At 35.6% G+C, this 22,683-nt stretch overlaps 1 protein-coding gene across 6 annotated transcripts in view; it reads left to right on the forward strand.

Moving 5' to 3' along the window:
* The window catches only part of AP3B1 (adaptor related protein complex 3 subunit beta 1), a 348,922-nt gene that overhangs the window by 280,213 nt on the left and 46,026 nt on the right, over positions 1–22,683 (forward strand). For 5 of the 6 annotated variants that reach the window (XR_004283661.1, XM_032334867.1, XM_032334865.1 and 2 more), the window contains one exon: positions 205–311. Coding sequence is in view for 4 of the 6 variants with exons in the window: in XM_032334867.1 (XP_032190758.1) it covers positions 205–311 (107 nt within the window). In the remaining 2 variants the exon portion in view is untranslated. Of the gene's footprint in view, positions 1–204; positions 312–22,683 lie in introns of those variants that run through there. The other variant, XM_032334869.1, reaches the window with a different exon arrangement.

Below are 22,683 nucleotides of genomic sequence, written 5' to 3' on the forward strand. Positions count from 1 at the left end.
TTTTGTTATAGGAGTTGCCAGTGAAAGCTAAGACTAATAACTGCCATGACTTGATAATAACTAAGTCAAGATGTTAAGTAGAATTGTCATAGATTTATTAATCAAAGTAATTTAATTAGATTTACTAACAAAATAAAAATGTTGCTTTTAATAATATGAATTAAATTTTCATGCACATTTGCTAATTTGGGCCTTTTCCTACAGTTAACCCAGTATCCACTCCAGTTGCATTTCCCACGCCAGCTCTTTCTCCAAGCTTGATAGCTGATCTTGAAGGTTTAAACTTATCAACTTCTTCATCAGTCATCAGTGTAAGTAATTTTCAAAATATATTAGCTCGGTTTTCATTTGATTCCATTGCATCATTCTTATCAAAATGTAAATAATCGAAGTAGATTCTTAGTCTTGAACAGTTTCTCTTGTAAACAAGTTCAATTCAGATCTCATCTTTTAATTTTATAAATATTTTTAAAAATTTGCTCTACCCAAACCATTATCCTCACAATTGACTTCTACTTATTATCCACATTTAATTATCATGTACATTTTTCTCTGGCACTCTTACATATATATAAGCGTTCTTTGCCACAGTGGGTTCATTTATATACATAAATTCTGCCATAAACAATTGTTGTCTACATTAATAGACTTAAATTCCCACAGTCATTGTATTTCTATTACACTGTTCTTATACCATAGGCTACTAAAAATACCTGTTTTCATTTTAAAATTCAAGGTTGTGTTTCTCTTTTCTTTATCTTTATATGCTTATTTACATCCCTTCATATCCATAAAAAAATTATTTAATGTTACTTACAGGGTATGGCTTGAAGTGAGGCCAGAGGCCAGCCTGTCTCAAAATAATGTCAAAACCATCAGCCTGTCGTAATATCTGAAACTGCAATAACTTTTTCTCTGTTAGCATATTATATCTACTAACCTTTCACTCTAAATCAGGCATGCTGCCTACAGCGTAAAATCTGTTGATATGCTTGACCTCCTGCTAATTTGTTGTCAGAAACCTGACAAAGTAAGAGACAGAATAGTAAGTTCTGATGTGGACACAAGGTAGCTTGAATAGATCTGGTGTATTACTGGTTCCCCTGGCTTAGTAATCTGAGCTCCTGGGGGCCATAGAGCTGGTTCTGCCAGAAGTGGGAAAGAGAAGTACTAATTCTTAAACATTTTTACAAAAAATTTCCCCATGAAAGCAAATGTGATATTAGGACCATTTGGTTTAGAATGAACAAGTGAAAACTATTAAGCTGAGCATGCTGTTTTAAGTTGTAGAATGCAGTTACCTCTAACTGCTCAGAAATGAGTAAGAATGATATCTAGGGTTTTAGTTTGCCATTCTTGTTGCTAAAAGAAAAGGCACATTGAAAGAGATGGAGGGAAGCAGTGAAAGAAGCAGTTGTCTTTATTATTTAAGTAATAAATATTTCTTGAGCATTTGGGTAGGCTGTAAAGAGAAAGTAGAAATCAAAAAATCTGTAGTAAAGCAGTTAGTCCTTGCGGGAAAAGGAAGGCCCTAAAAACTTGGGAGACAGTAAGGTAGTAGATAAATAACTCAGGCCTTGATATCAAATGATCAGGGTACAAATCTCTGCTTAGCTGCTTGCTAGCTATGAACTGTTTGGGCAGATTGGTATGTAACTTTTCTACACCTCACTTTCCTGTGGAGATAGTGTATACCCTATAGGATTGTTATGACACTAATGAGATAATAGATGTATAGCTCTTAGAACAGTGACTGGCACATTGTCATCACTCAATAAATAATAACTAATATTTTTTAAAGTGATATGGTAATGGATCCTTAGTAGACTCCCATATCTTAATAGCTATAAGAAGAATGCAGTTGAGATTAGAAAAGCTTACAGGAAATTTTCATTCATCACAAAGTAGTTGAAGAACTCACCCTTTAATACTAAGAAAAATATTTATTGGGATGGTCTCTTGAAAGGAGAGGAAAGGCACTCCATCCAAAGAGCATAGAAAAAAAGGACTGTCAAATGGACAAAATGGGTAGAGGGGAATGGGAGATACGGACTACCAGTTATGGAATAAGTAAGTCATGGGAATAAAAGGCACAGGATAAGGAATACAGTCAGTGATATTGTAATAGTGTTGCATGGTGACAGGTGGTACCTACACTTAGGATGAGTGTAGCATATAGTCAAGTTGAATCACTGTGTTGTATACCTGAAAGTATACTTGTGTGTCAACTATAATCAAAAAATTAAGAAAAAAAGACTGTCACGTTCAGCTGAGTGAAGCAAAATCTCAAACTTACTTCCAAAAGCTAACAAAGTGATCAAACAAATAGTACTAATAAGAATGGCAACCAGAATTCACCAGCAATAACAACTAAGGAGAGAATTAGAACTGAAAGAGAAAGATAACAACTTTGTAAAGTGGAGCCTATAGAAATAAATAGAATATTCTGATGCAAAATGGCATGGCTCCTAATCTCACCTCCAGTCCTCAAAACAGTACTTAAAAAAGATTAATGAAGCAAGCTGTAACTTTTTCATTATGTATATGAGTTTAGAAAGAAGCAGACCAAAGACATCAGAAAAAATAGCAAGAAAAACCCTCAAAAATTACAATCCGCATGTAATGGTATGGGATCTCAACAAATAAAAGAGCCTTTTGGATTCTAAGATGAAATTCATAGATAAGAGTACATCCATAATTTTTAAAATCAACATGCTTCCCTTATTTTGAATAGAAGGAAGAAAGAGAACTTAAAATAAAGTAATAATTACACATTGCCATATAAATGCTTGTCCATGACTACACTAGAAATGTACTGAAGTAGTTAAATGGTGCTGGCACTGATACGAAGAACCACCATGAATGTGACGACTGTAAATGCAGACCAATATAGGTGTATTAGCAACTCAAATAGTGTGGGATGCGGTGTTGCCATCAGTAACATAATTTTCCAAAATGTTGAACAGTTTCTAGTAGTTACATTCCAAGTCCTAGCCTAGTTTATATGATTTCCTACTCTGTAGATGAATTTTATTTAAATTTATCTTCCTTGTGTATTTGGTAAAATAGGGGTTGATTTTATTTTTTTGAAATTACTAAAATATTTATAATGAAACCCAAAGAACAGTTCCTTTTTCACACTAAGTATATTTCACTATTTTTCATAGTGAAATGAAAAATTTCACCATTTGTTCTAACCTTTTAAATTACATATTCAGAACACAGGGATTTTTAAACTTAATTCCTAGTGAATATCATTATCATTGTAAGGAAAAGCTTGGTTTGTCAAACTGTTCGATGAAGAAGATGTATAAACACAGTCTTTGTTCTAGTCTTACTTGAGATTAATTGGCAGTTGGCCAACAGATGGCTAAAAATGAAGAGACACTTCATTTTGTACAGTAGTATGTCTGTGAACAAATTATAAATTTTTTAGTGAATTACTAATTAATTTTTCTACCAGATTATCATTAGGCTAAGAGTTTCTAAATTGTTACACATGAAGCCCCAGGAATTCAGCAGTCCTCAGAATGTTACAGCTTCTAGAGGGGATGAGAAAAAGTGAGATGAGGGAAAAGACAATTTGCATATAAGAATAAATTGTTCACCTCTGTAATTAGAAATGTTGGAGTGAAAATTGGTCTTTTCTGCTTTAAATATTTTTTTGTATATTTGGGACACAAAATGTTAAAGTGAGTTCAGCAGTTCAAGTTACCTCTGAAGACTTTTAATGGTATTTTTGTTTTTGGGGGGTTTTTTTGCTGATAAACATGAGTATGAAACCTTGTCTCATTCTTTGCACTTTTTATGTTTCTTTTCAAACTAGTTTTATAAGAAAATTTATTAATTTGCTTACTTAATATTTGAGCTTTCTATTTCTATGGAAAAATGACTTCTAAATTCAATCCCCCAAATCCTGTGAAACCCGTGACAGAAGTATAGTATCTGTGGTTCTTTAGCACCTAATCACAAGTAGGAAGGTTTCTTTAGGGATATACTTTTCCAGAGTTCTGTTTTAAAATACCAAGAATTCATTTAGAAAGTCAGAGCAAAATTTAGGGAATCCATTGAACTTGGAGCCCGAATACTTGATATCTGTCATTGGATGAGCTAGTTACTATCATCATGACTAGGGGCCGGTCATTGACTTGTATAAACTTTAATTTTTAATTTAAAAAATGGAGATAATACTTCCCCCAAACACTTAATTGTGTTTTCATGAAAAGTAAATAAAATAATGAGCCTGAAAATGTTTGAATTCTGTTCTGTGGCTATCTTGTGGAGTGAGAAGAGACAAATGAAGATGGAGTGCTAGGAAACATTGTGATTTAAAGGCAGCAGAGAAAAAGGCCAAGAAGATAAGTTAGCGAAGGAGGTGAATTGTGGAACACAGTATCAGGAAGCGCACAGATTAGGAAGGGAAACAGACAAATCATTTTATTGAAGTAAGTGTTACACTGGAGGCATAAATCTGCTTGAGTGCTACCAGTTGACCAAGATCTTTTAGAAAAGAATTTGTATATGTGACCTCGGAACTGAATCTGGAAGAATAGGAAGAGTTTGTCTAGGTGGCTGGAGTAGAATAAGAATGACGTGACGGACAGAGGAAGTAGGGTATGCAGAGCCTTGAGATGTGAGCTGACTTGGAATATTAGAGAAGCAGTAGTTAAGTGTGGCTAAAGTATAGCACAGATAGGTTGAATAACCTGAGTCTGATCTTGGAAAACTAAGTTGGTGACATACTGACATGGGAAAATTGTGGCAATGACTCCTTACCTTACTGCTTTCCAATCTTTTCATGTTATGGTACATACAGAAAAGTGATGATACGTGTAGTGTTCTCTGGGATAAACAGAGACTACTAAAGGAGGCAGGAGGTAGCCAGCCTAGGGGCTCCAGCTACCACAGGCCCCACCTGGCCTTCCTGAGGGCTAATCATGGGGCAGCAGCACAGCACACTTCTAACCTATTTGTGGCACGTTAGTGAGGAAGCACTGACTTAGCTGCTGTAATATTAGTGATTTGATCTTCATGGATCACAGTCTCCAAGTGGAATTAACTCAGGAGGGTGCAGGAAGATTCATTTAAAAAGTGATCATTATAGAAAACAAGGCAGTAAATTGAGGGATGATAAGTAATTCCAAGAACAGTCCATGAAAGAGAAACCAGAGTTGCAATAAGAGAAGCCCTATTTGATACAATATGCTACTTAGAGTTAGCCAGACTCCATCTTGTCCACTGCTCAATTGACCCAAGACAACTGAGGTCAACTGCAGGTTTAGGGTTTCCTGAAAGTACCCTCAGGTTGATAATTCACTAGGACACCCACAGAACTCAGGAAAGCACTATACTTAAGATTACAATCTTACTAAGATTGAGACCTCGGCTGAGATCAAGAATCACACTTGGGGAGCCTAGGTGGCTCAGTGGATTAAGCCTCTGCCTTTGGCTTAGGTCATGATCCCAGGGTCCTGGAATCGAGCCCCACACTAGGCTCTCTGCTCAGCAGGGAGTCGGCTTCCCCCTCTCTCTCTGCCTGCCTCTCTGCCTACTTGTGATCTCTGTCTGTCAAATAAATAAGTAGAATCTTAAAAAAAAAAAAAATTACAATGTTATTGTAGCAATAGGTTATAAATTAGAACTAACCAAAGGAAGAAACAGATATCCTGAGTGGGTTTCAAATTCACAGGTTACCTACTGGCATCAACATATAGCAGTATGCACAGAGTATCCACTTAGCATACATTGTCTAGTGAATCACATCCTTGGCAACAGCCATCAGGTGTGGTTCCCCCAAAGTGCTGAATATTTAAAGACACTCCTGTCACTTAGGAAATTCCAAGGGTTTAGAGATTACCTACCTCTCAAGAGCTAAGACACAGTCCACATCTCTCTTTGAGAAGACCAAATTCTTTACTACACATATGCCAGTAAATGTTTCATTCATTGAACAAGTATTTGTTTAGGCCAGAATATAAGGCAGGTGCCAAAGATAACAGTAAACAAGTTGAGCTAGGTTTCTGCCCTCAGGGAGTTTACAGTTGAGAAAGGACATAATGAAAAATTTCCTCAAGGGTATATATTAATACCAGGTACTTTAATTGTATAACATAGTTTTGTCCATTTGGGAATTTCTGTAGATACAAGTTGTCTTTTTTTTTTTTTTTTTGGTCATTATTTTTCTGATTTTACATTGGCTATGCTCCATAGTCCAACCTATCTCCATCTGTACTATTACAGCTAAAAATCTAGTGAGAGTTACTTTTGACATTTAACAGACTTTAAAATTTAGATATCTAAACTGCTTTTCCTCTTTGACAAGAAGTAGAAGGCTAATTTTCGCAGTCCATGCTGTTCGCCATCTGCTTTCCTTAAATTGCCGCTGTGAAACATCACTCCCTCACTTAATGTTGGAATAAAGCCTCATGAGGCCTGGGTGAAGATAGTGGCAACAGTAGCATTAAACTAAGGTCTGTAGGTGTCTTTATAGGTAGACAGCCTGGGGTTTACTGTGACCAGCGAAAGAATGGCCTTGTTTGTCATTATGACCAAGAAACTCTGTAACTGAAGTCCCCCCCCCCACCCCACCCAACCCTTCAAGGATTGTCAAGCTGAAGGGTAGGAATAAGGAATCCCATGTAATGCACTCTAATTAGGGCAGACAGAGTGAGGCAAAGAAAAGGCATTTTTAAAAAATACATAAACCAAACTCAGCATCTGAAGTGTTTATCATTAGTTCTGTCGATATCTAAGAAATATTTTAAAAATGGCTAGCAACTAAGCTTGTTTTTGTTGTTGACAGAGATTGGCAACTAATGAAGCTATAACTTTCCATGATTAGGGATGAGGGCCTGACCCTTTTTTTGTTATAGGATCTTAGTTGGAAAATAGAAAAGGGTAACTGTCAGACCTGCTTTTGGTGTTCAGGTTACAGTATCAGTTTTCAAACAATATGGAGAAAAAACAAACCATAATTCCTGAAGCAGAATCTGGTTTACCCGGTGTGAAATTTACTAAACAGAATTGGGAATTATTAGGATAATTGCATATTGTAATGATGACAGCTGTAATTGAAGTTGATTTCTGTTTTTCTTAAGTGGACTTTTATCTTAAATAGATTTTTTTCTCTCTCTCTCTTTCTCTCTCTCTCTCTCTCTTTAATTAATGCTCGGTTAAGGCATTTTAGTTTTGTTTACCAGTCAGCTTGTCTTGGTCTGCTGGGGCACCAGTTTTCTTATTTGTCTGCAAGGACACAGTGCTTTAAGGGAGTCCTTATTGATACCAGCATTTACTAAGTCGTGCTCCAGACATTTCATGACTATGTGGTCTCATTCCCAAAACAAATAATATATATATGATAAAGTTTGTTGTCTAATATGGTGGAAGAACTTTACTTTAAAGAACATTTATCTTTTACATTTTAAACACTTGTGGTGTTTTCAAGCCCCAAGCTAAGAGATGAGTCAAGCTAAGACCAAATTATGTTGAGTTTAGAGGAGGAGGAAATTATAAGTCAAAATTAAAAATAATTTTGTCATTTTAAATTTGGGAAAAATCCTTTATTTGTTCTGATGAAACTGTCAGTAGCCATGGAACTGTGGTAAAAATAATGAAAAATCATTGGCCTGGGTCTGCTTAAATTGAAAACATTTTTTAATTAAAGTTTGACAGTGTTTTGTGCTTCTATTGCCTAGCCATGTCCCATCTTATTCTTTCATTCAGTTCTCCTCTGGGTATGAGTTGCTTTAATTTTTAAATTAAACTTTAAAAGTGTGTCATACTACTGTCATACTACTACTTCATCTTTTTATTTCTGCACTACTTCAGAGGTCTCATAGTTAATACCAGACCATTATCAACTCTCCCTTTTCTACATTATTAAAAGGAACTGCTTTTTAAAAAGAGATTGTTACTAATTTTTAGTTGCAGGGCTTTTATTAGGAAATATTTTTTATTTGGCTTAAGTAAATACGTGCCAATCTGTAAGTCCTGACTAGTGGATAATACTTTTATAATGCTTTGTCAATAACATAATAAAATTATCTACAATAAAAAAATCGATTATGTCAGATGCTAATTAATGAACTAGTAATGATTGTGGCCCAAAGAAAGCAGGCCACCCATCAAAATATAGAAAATGCATATATAAATCTGCCAGAAATTGAGGGATTAAAGAGGTGATAGTAAAGAAAGCTTTGGGCCTTTCTTTTCCTCTTTCTACTTTGTGGTGAGTAGTTCCTTTCATTTGCTATCGGCTTACTCTTTCTAGAGCTGAGGCAGTTCTCTGAATATCTACTGACTTCTTTTCTAAGATTATGGGTTCTAGCTTTTGTGTATTGTAATTAAATGGACTATAATAGTAAACAGTAAATTGGGTTTTTAAAATAGCAGTCATTTAAAAAATATTAAATCTTTTCTGGCTGTTTTTTATTTTACATATCCAGAAGTGATTGAACGTTGTGTTACTATCAACTGCTATGTTTCAAATTTTGTTGCTTGTGTTGAATTTGTGGTATTTGCAGCGAAATACACTTTTTTAAGCCTTACAGTATCTTAGATTATTATGTATCAGCCAATTGTGTATCAATTATATTTAATCATACATCAATCAAATTAACTTCTGTTACCTTTGTTCCCCTTTAAAAAGCTTGTCAAAAATTTTATAAACATAGGGTGGGGCATGATATAAAAATTTTATATAATATTATTAAATCTTTGAATAACTAAACATGGAAAGTATTGTTGTGATGCTTAAATAAACTTTGTTTCTCTTCAGAGGAGAAGAAAATGAATTAAACTATAGGGCACATGCCCAACTAATGCTAAAAAATTAATTTATTACTAGAGAGAAGAGTGCATGGAGTAAAAATAGATAAGTACAGTATATGACCCTAATATCAAAGAAAAGTAAAAGCCACTAATCTTAGAATATATCAGACACACTCTTATTTAAATCATTCAGGAATGTAATTAGAGATAGCTTTTATAGGCCTATCAATGAGGGTTATTTCTTTAAATTTACAGCTGTTCCACATTACTGAATATATAAGTATTTCCCCCAAATGTTGAATTAATACTGAAGATATATTTTACAATTCTGCATGCACACACACACATAAACAATATATCAAAAAGTTTTCCTTTAAAATGCATAATTTAGATTAAGAGAGATGCCAACCAAATGTATATCTTCTTTGAACCCTTATTCAAGCAAACCAGCTTTAAAAAGACATGTATGATAGTCAAGGATATGTGAACACTATATTTTACATGATATTAAGGGGAATTACTTTTTAATGTAATAACAATTACGAAGTTTCTTTTAAGAGTCCTTATCTGTTAGATGAACTAACCAAATTGTTTCTTGATGAAATTAGATCATATCTGAAATTTGCTTTTAAATAATTCAGTTGAGTAAAGTGTTGGATTGTAGTTTGGACAAATGTTGAAAAATTTTTAAACCTACTTATGAGTTATGAGCTTTTCATTATATTTTTCTTTTTCTCTACTTTTGTATGCATTTCAAAGTTTTCATAATAAAATGTTTCTTAAAATACATAATTTCAGAAATTCATTTATTACACATTTTCACTGAAGTTTTAACATCCATGCTCCATAGAATGTGTAACCTGGCGAAGTTATCTTGTAAATTTAAACTAGTATATCAAAATTTGACTTCAGTTCCAATTGTCATCTATGAGATTAGAAGACTGTAATAGATTGTCTTTTTTGTCTTTTTAAGGTCCCTTCCAATGCTAAATATCTTGAAGTCTGTGGGAAATTAAATGGAGAGATGCCAATGACTTAAGTAAAATCATTGTCAGCATAAGGGAAAGGTGCCTTATCTTTTATATTAGAGATGTATTTTAGATCTAATAAGACTTAATCTCTGAGTCTTTGGAAGATAAGACAGGTCCTGTTTACCACCTTTTCAATTCCCAGTGCTTGATACATAATAGGTGCTCATCAAAAGTGTGTTAAATGAATGAAATTAATCTTTTCCTGTTTTCTGGCTTACTCATGATGGAATCCATTCCCAGTGATGTCAGTTTGAGGACTATATTATTAATATGTTATTTTGTTACATTACTGAGGAAACTGTTCCTATCCATCACATAACTGAAAGGTGGTTGTACTCCTCACATGTCTTCATAGTCTTTAGCATGTAGCATTTAAGACAATAAAATGGAGAATTAAGTTACTGCTTTAAATTACTGGACTGAACGTATTTTAATTACCCATTCTTTATATTTCTTAAATGCTGTCTTCATTTGGCTAAAAATAAAGCATGGTAAACTGAGAACCTAAAAATGTCATTTCTATTTTATGTTCCTGTCAATAGAACAGATCTCCTAAAAATTTAAAGCACATCTTTCTAAGGTAACATTTACCTCCTCACATCTTTAGCAGCTATCAGACATGACATGGGACATATTCATTGACCCTAAAAATTTTCATCAGAATCATGCACTGAAAGGGGGCAGCCCCAGCTAGACAAGAGGCTCATTTCAATTTTAACGGCTGTAATTAAAGGTTAATTTACTGAGTCAGGATTAACGAGGAAAGTACAAATGATAGGCAAGCAGCTGCCTTTATAATACAAGATTAGAACAATGCAATTACAATAAGAATTAGAAAAAATCAACTTCCAGAAAGGGTCCTTTAATGAACGAATTAAATTGTGATCTCTAAACATGAATAGTAAGATAGTACTTCTTACAGAACCCTATAAGATGATATTGTTTAAGCATATTATGTCACATGTATAAATAATGGTTAACACTAGAAACTTCTTCATTATTAGGAAGTTGCCAAAAATATACATACATACATATACATGTATATATATATGTAGATAGATAAATATACAATATTAAATGGCAAAAAATTTTCCCTACTTCAGACTCATTTTTTGATGTCTGTTTCTTTATGAATCAGAATTGATCTTTCCCTCTCTCTGCCACATTCTCACCAAGAACTTCTTATGTTTATACCTTAAATTTTTTTTTCTTGTTAAAGGCTATTCCTGAAACTCCTTTCCATCTGGTAATAATAAACTAGACATATCATTTTGGGGTACATTATGTCTACAGATTTAATATTTTCCCTAAAATTTAAGCTCAGTGCTTTATTATTATTTTTAAGATTTAATTTATTTGACAGACAGAGATCACAAGTAGGCAGAGAGGCAGGCAGAGAGGGTGGGGGGGAGCAGGCTCCCTGCTGAGCAGAGAGCCCCGTGCAGGGCTTGATCCCAGGACCCTGGGATCATGACTGAGCTGAAGGCAGATGCTTAACCCATTGAGCCACCCAGGCACCCCAGTGCTTTATTGTATTTTATGCAGATCCCATTACTTTATTTTTAGTTTGATGTACCGTTGAACCTCAGGACACTGATCCAGGCTTTTCTAGGAGTTGTGTGTTGCTAGGAAACTACCAGACTGCTTATTGTGTTAAACATCCTTATGTTAAAGTTCCTTGTACAGTGAGTGGCTGACACATAGTAGGGCATCAGAAGTGTCATCATTTTCAGCTAGTTTTATATTAGTGTAATTGAAGCCATATACATTTTTTAATTAGTTGAATTCTATTTGCTATCATATTTATCATCTGCCACAGGATTCACAGATAAATTGTATACACTTAAATTTAATAGATAACAGAGGAAATAATTGTCCATTGTGAATACAGCCTGTGGAAAATTACTCCTCAAAAAATGAGGTTCCAGGGCACCTGTGTGGCTCAGTTGGTTAAGCAACTGCCTTCGGCTCAGGCCATGATCCCGGAGTCCCACATCGGGCTCTCACATTGGGCTCCCAGCTCCATGGAGAGTCTGCTTCTCCCTCTGACCTCCCCTCTCATGCTCTCTCTCACTCTGTCTCTCTCTCAAGTAAATAAATAAAATCTTTTTTAAAAGTGAGGTTCCATAAAAGGAGTTTACATTTTGTCAGCCACTCTTGAGCTGATTTAGTATAGTCAGTCAGTGTGCTGGAATAAATACAAGTATTGATGCCTAGAAGCTAATAATCCAATAGTCTTGTTTCTGGAAAAATACCTAGTGCTGTTTGACGATTATGTAGCCTGTAATATGCAAAACCACAAGCACTATACTGTTATTACCGTGGAAATGAGTTGTAAGCATAATATAGATTTACTTGATGAAATGACTTTTTTTTTTTTTTTTTTTTTTTTTTTTAAAGCTGACAAGTGCTAGAGAACTTGCTTTATGTATACATTGTGGGAAGCCTGGGTAAAATTGATAGTGTTGCACTGGTATTTATATTAACCCACACATTGTATTTGGAGTGGGACAGCATGCTGTTTTGAACAATATTTTGACATTAAGAACTCCACGAAATAGTATTTAAGCCCCCTTTGGCGTGGGCAGTTGATAACTTTTCATTCATAATTAGCTCATAGAGAACCGAGAGACATTTCAGGGAAATTGAACTGTCAGTGGGTAGAAACAAGCATTTGACCTCATCACATTGAGTGGGGCCCATCATAATTTGTTCATTTGGTGCCCATCAGCCCAGCCTCATCTCTCATACGGCACCTCGCTGACCTTCCCTCTCCAATTCCGCTCAGTTCAGCTTTAATTATGACTCTGCAGACCTGAAGAAATATTGCAGCTTGCTCTCAAAAACCCTGAACTGCCACTCACCAAAAGATTGGTTTTTAACAGGTAATAAATGCCCGGAGGAAATGGTCCTATGTCCACATAGAGAACTGTGGCTTCTTTTGAGATTTTGCTGTATCTCAAGTGTGTCACTGTTGCCTAGTGAAATTTTTATTTCTAACACAGGTTGTGACTGTGTTCACTGCTATAAGGACATATCATGAGTTCTTTAATTTAAGAAAACTTCTATCCATCCATGGAAGAAATTCTTAGTTACTTGGTTATCCAGTGAATTCATTCAGCCTATCACCTATTCAGAGTTGAGAAACAGATTTTAGGTTGTTTTAGGTAAAATGATTTTGTTTTTAGAATGATGCATTTTTACTTTTACTTTTAATTAATTTTTGAGATATTGACCACCCCATAGAGGAAAAAAAAATGAGAAATCATAAATTCCTCTTCTAGCAGTATAATTACTTGTAATTCATTAGCTATTTTGGCAAAGGAATCCTGATGAGTTAAGAGTCTTGTCTCTGCACACACCCCCCCAAAAAACCCACAAAAAGATAAAGTTTAAAATAAGCATTCATTTTACCTCCCATACACACTACCTACCATCCACCCCTATGACAACATGTTTGCAAAACGAGTTGATAGCAATCAAACTAGTTAGGAAGAAAATATAAAGCTTAGAAAATTACAAAGTTTAGCTTTGTTTTCAAATTCTGTAGCTAAAGATTTCATTGCAAATAGAAACATTGAAACCTGTAGTCCCATACTGTGTATCCTTGTAGTGAATGTTAAACTGTCAGCAGGATTTTCAGGTCATTTGACAAAAAGGATACAGGTGCAGTAGCTAGCAGTGAAGGTGACTGCTAGTTTCATCAATCACTTTGCCTTTCTTTAAGTTGATACATAATGGACCCCTTCAATCAGCTTCCTTGTTCTTTGTCACTTGTTTGGAAAGAAGAAAAAAAAAGAAGGGTGGAAAGGCTGGATTGTAAAGTCAAGGTTAGGAAATGAATTGTTAGTTATTTACTCAGGGTGCAGAGGATGTCAGTGTGAAAGGGGGGCTGGCTCTTCATAAAATGTTGAGTTTGTCAATGGGTGATAATAGCAGTTTGAAGCTTCGTGCAGGCCTTGTGCAGTGGCAGTGCTGCTCCAAGTAGTGATTCTCAATATGATTTTGAAATTAAGACCTTGCTTTGTGACAGAGACATGTTTTATGCCAGAAAAATGTTTGAATACATGTTTTTGTTTTGCTTCTGGGGATTACATCAAACAACTTAGCCACAAGAGCATAATTACAGGTAGACCGTGAATACAGGTCAGCCACTGACAGTTTGGTCTTCTATCTTCTATCATACTTGATTTCAATCAGAAATGTTCTCAAATTGTTGGGGGGGAAAGATTTCAAAATTTTACATGACTTCATTTGCTAAAATCTGTAAAGGTGTACCACCCAACAAGTTTGAATGCTTTGCTAATTTTACACACTCTGAAAGTAAGTACAACTGTTAAAGAAGACTCTCAAAAATTAATATATGGGTTACTTTAACTGTTTCCTCTTTGATATCCATGCCTTTCAACTAATCTTTAAAAGAATGATGTGTATCTGGAGAAGATTATCAGTTCACCAGTCTCTCCGTAAATGGGAACAGGAAGTCATAATGTGTCTATTTTAAACTTGACCAGATTATGTATATACTGAAACTCACCAATGTGCTTTTTAGGAGTGTATTTTTATAGATAACATGGTTCAATACTTACTTCAAAGCTACCAACCAAAAGTTGCTATTACATATCAACAAGCAGTGAAATGATCTAAGCAGGAGTTAGATTAAACATCAAAATTGCATTTCATGATTGTATGAAATTTCTCAGTTCTCTCAGATCTCCAAGAATACGTGGGGTAAACTAGTGAATAAAGGTTAATGTCCTTTACATTCTTTGCAATCTTAGTATCTGTGGATGGAATCAGTTCTCCTTTGCTTCTGGTAAAAAACTTTGGAGGTTATGACTTTCTTAGTGGAAGTTTTTTTAGACCTTGAATATTTCTTTTTAGACCTTGAATATTTCTTTTAATAAACATGAATGAAGGGACACCCGGGTGGCTCAGTTGGGTAAGCCGCTGCCTTCAGCTGTGTTATAATCCCAGGGTCCTGGGATTGAGCCCCATATTGGGCTCCCTGCTCAGTGGGGAGCCTGCTTCTCCCTCTCCCTCTGCCTGAACTTGTGCTTTCTCTTCATCTCGCTATCAAATAAATAAAATCTTTTAAAAATAAAAAAATTTAAATAAATATGAATGGAGTATCTTTTACATTCTCAACATTTGCTATGAGCTGCAGCAAATAAAAGTAAGCCATGGTTACAGTTTTGAGGCACATCTTAAGAGTCTTACAGAAATGGAAACCATAAACACAAGAGTACAGTGATATATGAGTAGAGTTGTAGTCAAGGTTTGTAGAAGGTACCTTGGGTTATTTATAGAAAGGTTAGCCACTACTGCCAAATCTTCAGAGAAGAATCCTTTTATCTTGGATTATAATGCTGAATGCCTTCTATAATATGATACATAGATACAGAATTTCCATCAAGAAATACTTCTCCATTTTTTTTTTTAAGAGGAAGGGGTGGGAGGCTGGGAAGAGGCAGAGGGAAAGAGAATATTAAGCTGGCTCCATGCCCAGTACAGAGCCCAAATGATCCCACAATCCTGGCATCATGACCCAAGTTGAAATCAAGAGTCAGATGCTTGACCAGCTGAGCTACCCAGGTGCCCTGACATTTCTACATATATTTCTATCATACAGACACAGACTTGAATTGAGCTTTTTCTGAGCAGCATAGGTTGTATTTCTGGTGGTTCCACTTTTCCACATAGCCCTGGTTGCATAAGTACCCTTGGATACACCTGCATTATATATCCCAGCAGTTATAACATTAACTTTGACATGAACAGTGGCAAAGTGTATGTAACCTTTTAAAAAATATGACTTTTCGGTGCCTGGGTGGTTCTATTGGCTAAGCGTCTGCCTTTGGCTCAGGTCAGGATCCCAGAGTCCTGGAATCAGTCCCCAGTCAGACTCCCTGCTTACCAGGGAATCTGCTTCTCCTTATCCCTCTCCCTCTGTCCTTATTCCCTTGCTCATGCCCAGTGGGGAGGGACAAAGGCAGAGGGAGAGGAAGAGAGAGTAACATTTTTAAGAGTTTCTTTAGGATTATTGCTCTTTTAGTATCTACCCACTCTCTCTATAACCTAAGTTTTCATTATCCTAAACTTGTTCTGCCCTACCCAAACCGTCTCATATTGCTTTCATTCCTTCCTTTTCCCCCATTGAAACTTCTCTGTTTCATTGCCTCATCACCCAAATGTCTGTGACTAGTACTACTTATTATAACCCCCTTTTGCCTGTATAGAACTCATATAAAATGTTTGTATATGCATGTTTTATCAGAAAGACTGATAAATATTAATAAAGAAGAGTAAGAGGCAGTCTCATATAATAAGCAGTGCATTAAATTGGGGCCTTTGGAAGACAGTTCATCTTTTATTTTTTCATTGGTCCTCAGTACCTATCAGTTAACAAAGCACATCAAAACGAACTCAATGTGATCATTAAACTTATGTAAGGGATATTTAGGGGAAGGGATTTAAAAAAAACAACAGCCCTAAATGATTCTGACAAATAACTACCCAGATTTGAGAGACATTCAAATTTATTAGTGTCTCTGCTAGTTGAAACTTAAACATAATGAGAATATACTATAGGGAAAGCAGAATTTTTGATGCCTCTCAGATCACAGATCAACCATTGAAAGATATATGCAAAGTAACATGCTGTAGTCTCCACGGACAGGTTTTATGACACAAGAATTCAGAACAGTAGGTTTGTGTTTTTTTAAGATTTTGTTTATTTATTTGACAGAGATCACAAGTAGGCAGGGAGAGGCAGACGGGGCGGGAGTGTAGGGAGCAGGCTCCCCTCAGAGCAGAGAGCTCAATCCCAGGACCTTGAGATCATGACCTGAGACGAAAGTAGAGGCTTAACTTACTGAGCCACCCAGGCGCCCGCAGAACAGTAATTTTTAACTAGACATCAAAATTACCTTTATTAATTGCCTATTGCTGCCATAATACATTACTAGAAACTGGGTAGTTGACAACAGTACAAATTTATTATTTTCCTATAATACAAGAGGTCAGAAGTCCAAAATGGGTCTCATTGAGCTAAAATCATAAGGTGTGAGCATGGCTACATTCCTTTTGGAGGCTCTCTGAGAGAATCCTTTTTCTCGCCTTTTCCAGCTTTTGGAGGCTGCCCCCATCCCTTGGCTCATGGCCCCTTCTGTCTTCCAAAAACTGACTCTGTTGTTCTCACAATGCATCACTCTAACACTGACTCTCCTGCCTTTAACTGGTACTTAGAGGAACCATATGATAACATTGGTCTACCTAAATAATCAGGAAAATCTCCCCATCTCAAAATCAGCTAATTAGCAACCTTAATTCCCCCTTACCGTGCTGCATTACATATTCATAGGTTCTGTGGGTCAGGACTTGGGATATCTTTGAGCCATTAATCTGTATACCATCTCATCTATAAAACCTGTATGAAGAGGAAGATAACTCAGATATTTAAACCTCACCTATCAAATTGCAGAGGGGAGGCACAGTAGGGCCATGGCATTTATGGAGGTCATTCTGATGCAGACCCAGAGCCCAACACTACACATAAGCATGTACTCTTTGTTCTTGGTGTTGATTGTACCATGGTGATCATTCACTTATTCCTAGAATTTAGACAAAGGCCTGCTGTGGAGGTTATGGCCAGCCACCTAACCAAGCAGTTCTTATTTGTGGCAAGCAGTTTTACTTAACTCTAGTTCAGAATTACTCAAATTAAGAGCTAATTGAGGAGCAACTGTGTGGCTTATTTGGTTGGGCATCTGATTCTTGGTTTCAACTCAGGTCATGATCTCAGGGTCTTGAGATTGAGCCCCACATGAGGATTTGCACTCAGCATAGAGTCTGCTTGTGTCTCTCCTGCTTCTGCTGCCCACTCACACTCTCCCTCTCTCTCTCAAATAAATAAAATCCTTTTTAAAGAAGAGAAATTTGAAAATTTCAACTCAGTCATATTAGATTAAATTTTGTATATTTATATCTTCCTCCTATTATCTTTTTGATGTTCAAGTCAGAATTTTTATTTCAAAATCTTAGCAATTTTCATTTATTAGATAAGAATTATAATAATATTTCTCAGTGAAATATTGATATATCTCAATAGATAATGGGAACATCTCAGATGAATGGAAGTTTTATTCAGTTTTTAAAATATTTAACTGTTTACTATCAAATATAATTCTAGGCACAGGTAACTCACTTATGCTCTTATGGCAATAGAGTTCAAAAGTTGGGTATGTATGTGTGTGTATTTTTGTATTTCAGTGTTGTTTATTGAGTGAATAAGAGACTACTGCCAGACGTGGTGACATTTCACATTCAAGGTCTAAAAGCTGAAAAGCTTTCCAAATTGAGTTATTGCATATAAGCCTCTGGGGAAGAAAACTCACTTACACTTTTTATAAAAATTATGCAGAAACATGCAAAGAAATTATCATTGTCTAGGCTTAGCACTTCATTATTTACACGGTACAGAAGAATAAACTCAAATTATAAAATGAAATACATAAAGGTAATAATATGAAAATTAAATTACAGGAGATATCAAAATGGAATGTAGCTAATATCTTTATGGATTGAAGTAGGGTCAGGAAGAGTTGTGTGGATAAATTGGGGCCTGAACTAAGCGATGTATTGAGGGTAGTGTTTAATATTTAACTAAACCATGTGACTTACTATGATAAATCACAAATAATGATTTATTGTGACTTGGGTACGTTATAAAGAACTAACAAGTGACTTCTGTGTGCAAGATTGGCAGAAAGTAAGGAGCACACTAAAATTTAGAATTGAAATACAGTGTATTTGGAGGGCTGTGCTTTTAGACTTTTTAAAGGCTTGTTTTTTCACAGTGTTTTAGGTCTAGGAATTCCTGTTCTTAACATGACAGTCTTCAGAAAAGATTCAACACAAGAAGAGATGGAAAATTGTTTCATATTCTGTGATTATACCACTAGAGCTAGTTCTTTTTTATGTAAAAGATCATCAGACCTAACCTATCTCAGAGCTTACTGGCTATTTGACTTTGTATAATCTTTAAACCAAATGGTTGACTTAATATTTCCTGTCCCTGCGAGCTGAATGTGGAGAGAAACCCTTAGTGTCCAGCTATCTGCTGGTGGAGTAATGTTTAAAATGAGAAGCATAGTGGGCAGAGATAGTTTAATAAAGACAGAATAGGAGCTGAAGTTAGATTTTGTTGTAATTTGGATGGAGAGTTAATTCAAGCAGTTTTGGGTGGGTAGATGGTAGGACTACATTCATGTCACAGGAAATCTTAAAATGACTTAGCTATGACTTCTTTCCTGTTTTCATTATATCTTCTTCAGTAAACTCAGAGAAAACAAGCAGAAGGTACTACAACTCAGTGATAAGGTGGGTGGGCAATATCCTGTGTAGAAATGGTACTATGTTCTTGAAGAATTGGATTTATTTCTGGGCAGCGACCTTTTTAAAAGCAATACATCTTTCTCCATCCAACAAATGCCTGCCGTGGCCAATAATATGTTGGCATGTCCATTTTCAGCTTGTAGTACAAAATAAATGAAAGCCAAGGACATTACAATTGGGAGGGAAGAAGAACTATTATTTAAAAGGCTTTTAAATGATGTCACTATATATTCTTTTAACAACATCCTCTAAAAGCCTTTGAAAAAATAGTCCCTTCCTCCCTCAGTTGTTAACAAAGACTGTACTAGGGACTGTTCTTTAAAAGGCTGTTAAATGGTGATACTTTATTTTTTAACATCAACATCATTTAGAAACCTTTTAGAGAACAGTCCTCTTCACCCACAACTAACAGAGAGGAAAAAAAGGACATGGGGGAAGGGATTACTTTTTTAAAGGCCTTTGGATGGTACTATCAATAAATACAGCAATATTGTTTTAAAAGCCCCTCTCCAATGGTGATTCAGCTTTTTGATACATACTTTTAACCTGATGACCTAATGTTATCTGACAGATTGGTGTTTTAACGTTGACTGAGAACTCAATTTACTAATAATCCCAATAATGCCTTTTCTTGAACAGTTTAAAAATCAGTTTCACATATACAATCTCATTTTATCCTCACAAGAACTCAGTGAAACAGACAGGATATGTATAATTAGCCCCATTTTACAGAAGAGAAAAACAGAAGCTAATAGGTAAGGTCTCACCACTAATGTATGGCTGAGTTGAAACTCAAACCCAGGTCTTTTGACATCTGGTCTAGTGTCCCATCCAGCTGCCTCAGGTTACTAACCTTCATTACTTTTTTTTAGGGATATTCTGCATTGTTCTTTTCAACATGTTCAAATTCTGAGAGTTAATTCCTTATAACTAGAGTAAAAGTGGGATTCCATAATTTCAGTGCTGAAGATGGCTATATAGATACCAGAGGTTTTATTAATACTGTACCACTGATGAAATAAAAAATGTAAAATATGTCAGAGCATAGTAGTCTTCCTCTAATGTTACAGCATTCAGACTTCTCTTGAGATTCTTTTGCTTTTCAATTTGCTTATGAAATTATCACCTGAAATCCATTTTGACATACCTACTTTATTACAGAAGTGGTATTTTAAACATAATTCTAATCTCAATTTATTGATTTGCTTTTGAAAGTGCTTTGACTAAGGATACTGATTCACAATTAAGATCATATTTTAAATATTATTTTTAATCTTTTATTATTATTATTAATCTTGGGAAAGAAATAATAAATACTGGTTCATGCCACTTCCTATAGTTCTCTGAAGGAGAGAAAAAAAATCTCCCTACTAGTTTGCACAACCTATCTTTATTTTCTTTTATCGTAAGGAGTATTTTGTATTTATTAAAGAAGGAATTGTAGCTTACTGCTTGACAGAAATGACACTTAAAAATACTAAGTTCTAATCTTAGTTCTGCCACTGCTTTTTTTTTTTTTTAATTAATTTATTTATTTTATTTCCAGCATAACAGTATTCATTATTTTTGCACCACACCCCGTGCTCCATGCAATCCGTGCTCTGCCACTGCTTTTATACTTATGCTCATAAACACTGTCTTTAATAATAATTAAAGAACACTTTCATCTACGAAACACTTTTATATGCAGTATCTCACTATATCCTCTTAAAATCCAATGAATTAGATATGCTACCCTTTATTTTACATATTCAAGCTCAGAGAAATTAAACAATTTTCTTCTTATCAAATCACTTGAACATCTTCTAACATAAAAATCTAGTGTTTTCTTTCCTAACACTGCCAGCTGTAACTCTGCCTAACAACAAGGAAGTCATAGCCTTCATTACTTCTGAAGAAAAATGGTTCACGGGACAGAAATGGGTATAACCTGTGAATACATGAACTCTTGCCAGAATACAGTCACTTAGACCCCAGTCCCAGGACTTGATCCAGAAAAATTCAGTCAAGTGATTTTAATGAAGAGAAGGCTGGGTCATCAGCAGGCTTTGCTACCACAGACATGGACTCCAAAGACTCTTACGTCTTGTGTGATAAATCAAATTCTTCTTCCCATCCCTACCTCCTAACTGAAAAATTTAAAATATTTATGCACAGATAAGAAAAAATATATATGTGTGTATTCTTATGGTCTCAAAGGACCCATTGCCCCATCCTCACCCTATGTTAGGAATTCCTCAGCAATTTATTGTACATCTGACTGGCATCTACGATATAAAGGCATATTTTTATCCTCTATCAGATTCAAAGAAGGCATCCCCAAAGGGACCTCTTACTTAAAATTAAAAGTAGTCATAGGGGTGCCTGCTGACTCTTGGTTTCAGCTCACAGCTCAGGTTCTGATCTCAAGGTTGTGGGATTGGATCTTGGATTAGTTTCTACGCTCAGTGTGGAATCTGCTTGTAACTCACTGTCTCTCTCCCCTTCTCCAGCACACTCTGTCTCTCTCAAAAAAAAAAAAAATTTTTTTTTTTAAAATAAAAACATTTAAAATTAAAGTAGCCATAATAACACTGCCTTTCCAATTTGTACATCAACTAAGATACTTCTTTTTCTTCCTCTAGGACTTTACCTAGATGAGATCCATATCCCCTCTGTCCCCTAAGTTACAATTCATTGAAGTGGAAGCAGCAAAGCCAGTATTTTGATGCAGTGGTCCCAACCATAAAATACATAGAACAGCTACCAATTTCTTTCATGTACTTTTACAAAGTACTGTTATGTAGCCCGGTTTTTCTCTGGGAATCACCATTTGGATCTTGATGTCCTATTGAAAATATTCTCAGCCTGGGGTGCCTGGGTGGCTCAGTGGGTTAAAGCCTCTGCCTTCGGCTCAGGTCAGGATCCCAGGTTCCTGGGATCGAGCCCTGCATTGGGCTCTCTGCTTGGCGGGGAGCCTGCTTCCTCCTCTCTCTCTCTGCCTACCTCTCTGCCTGCTTGTGATCTCTGTCTGTCAAATAAATAAATAAAATATTAAAAAAAAAAAAGAAAGAAAGAAAATATTCTCAGCCTGACCTCACTCATAATACTCTGTAATTGTCTTTGATGATATCATTCATTACCAGCAAGATTGTTTGTGTGAAGCAGCTGTTGCTTCTGGATTTCCCTTGTTATCACATTCCTTCCTTCTGAGGGGCCCATCCCATCTTACTATACTGTCTTCCCTTTCTTTTCATTCTCATCTTGAGAACCTTTAATCACTACCCACATTCATTGAAAATCTTGGCATCTTGGACATCATTTCTCCAGCCCACCTTCATCTGGGAGATCTCCATGCACACTTTACCAGCCTGTGCATCTGTAGCCTCACAGCCTCTCTATCTATCTGTTCAGTTCTGGTAACTTTCACCTGTACTGGATTTTAGCCACATGCTCTTATTTCAACTCTAAAATCTTATCTTACTTTCTTACTTGGGCCTTTTATATT

This window comes from Mustela erminea, chromosome 3 (assembly GCF_009829155.1).
Source record: "Mustela erminea isolate mMusErm1 chromosome 3, mMusErm1.Pri, whole genome shotgun sequence".
Lineage (NCBI taxonomy): Eukaryota > Metazoa > Chordata > Mammalia > Carnivora > Mustelidae > Mustela > Mustela erminea.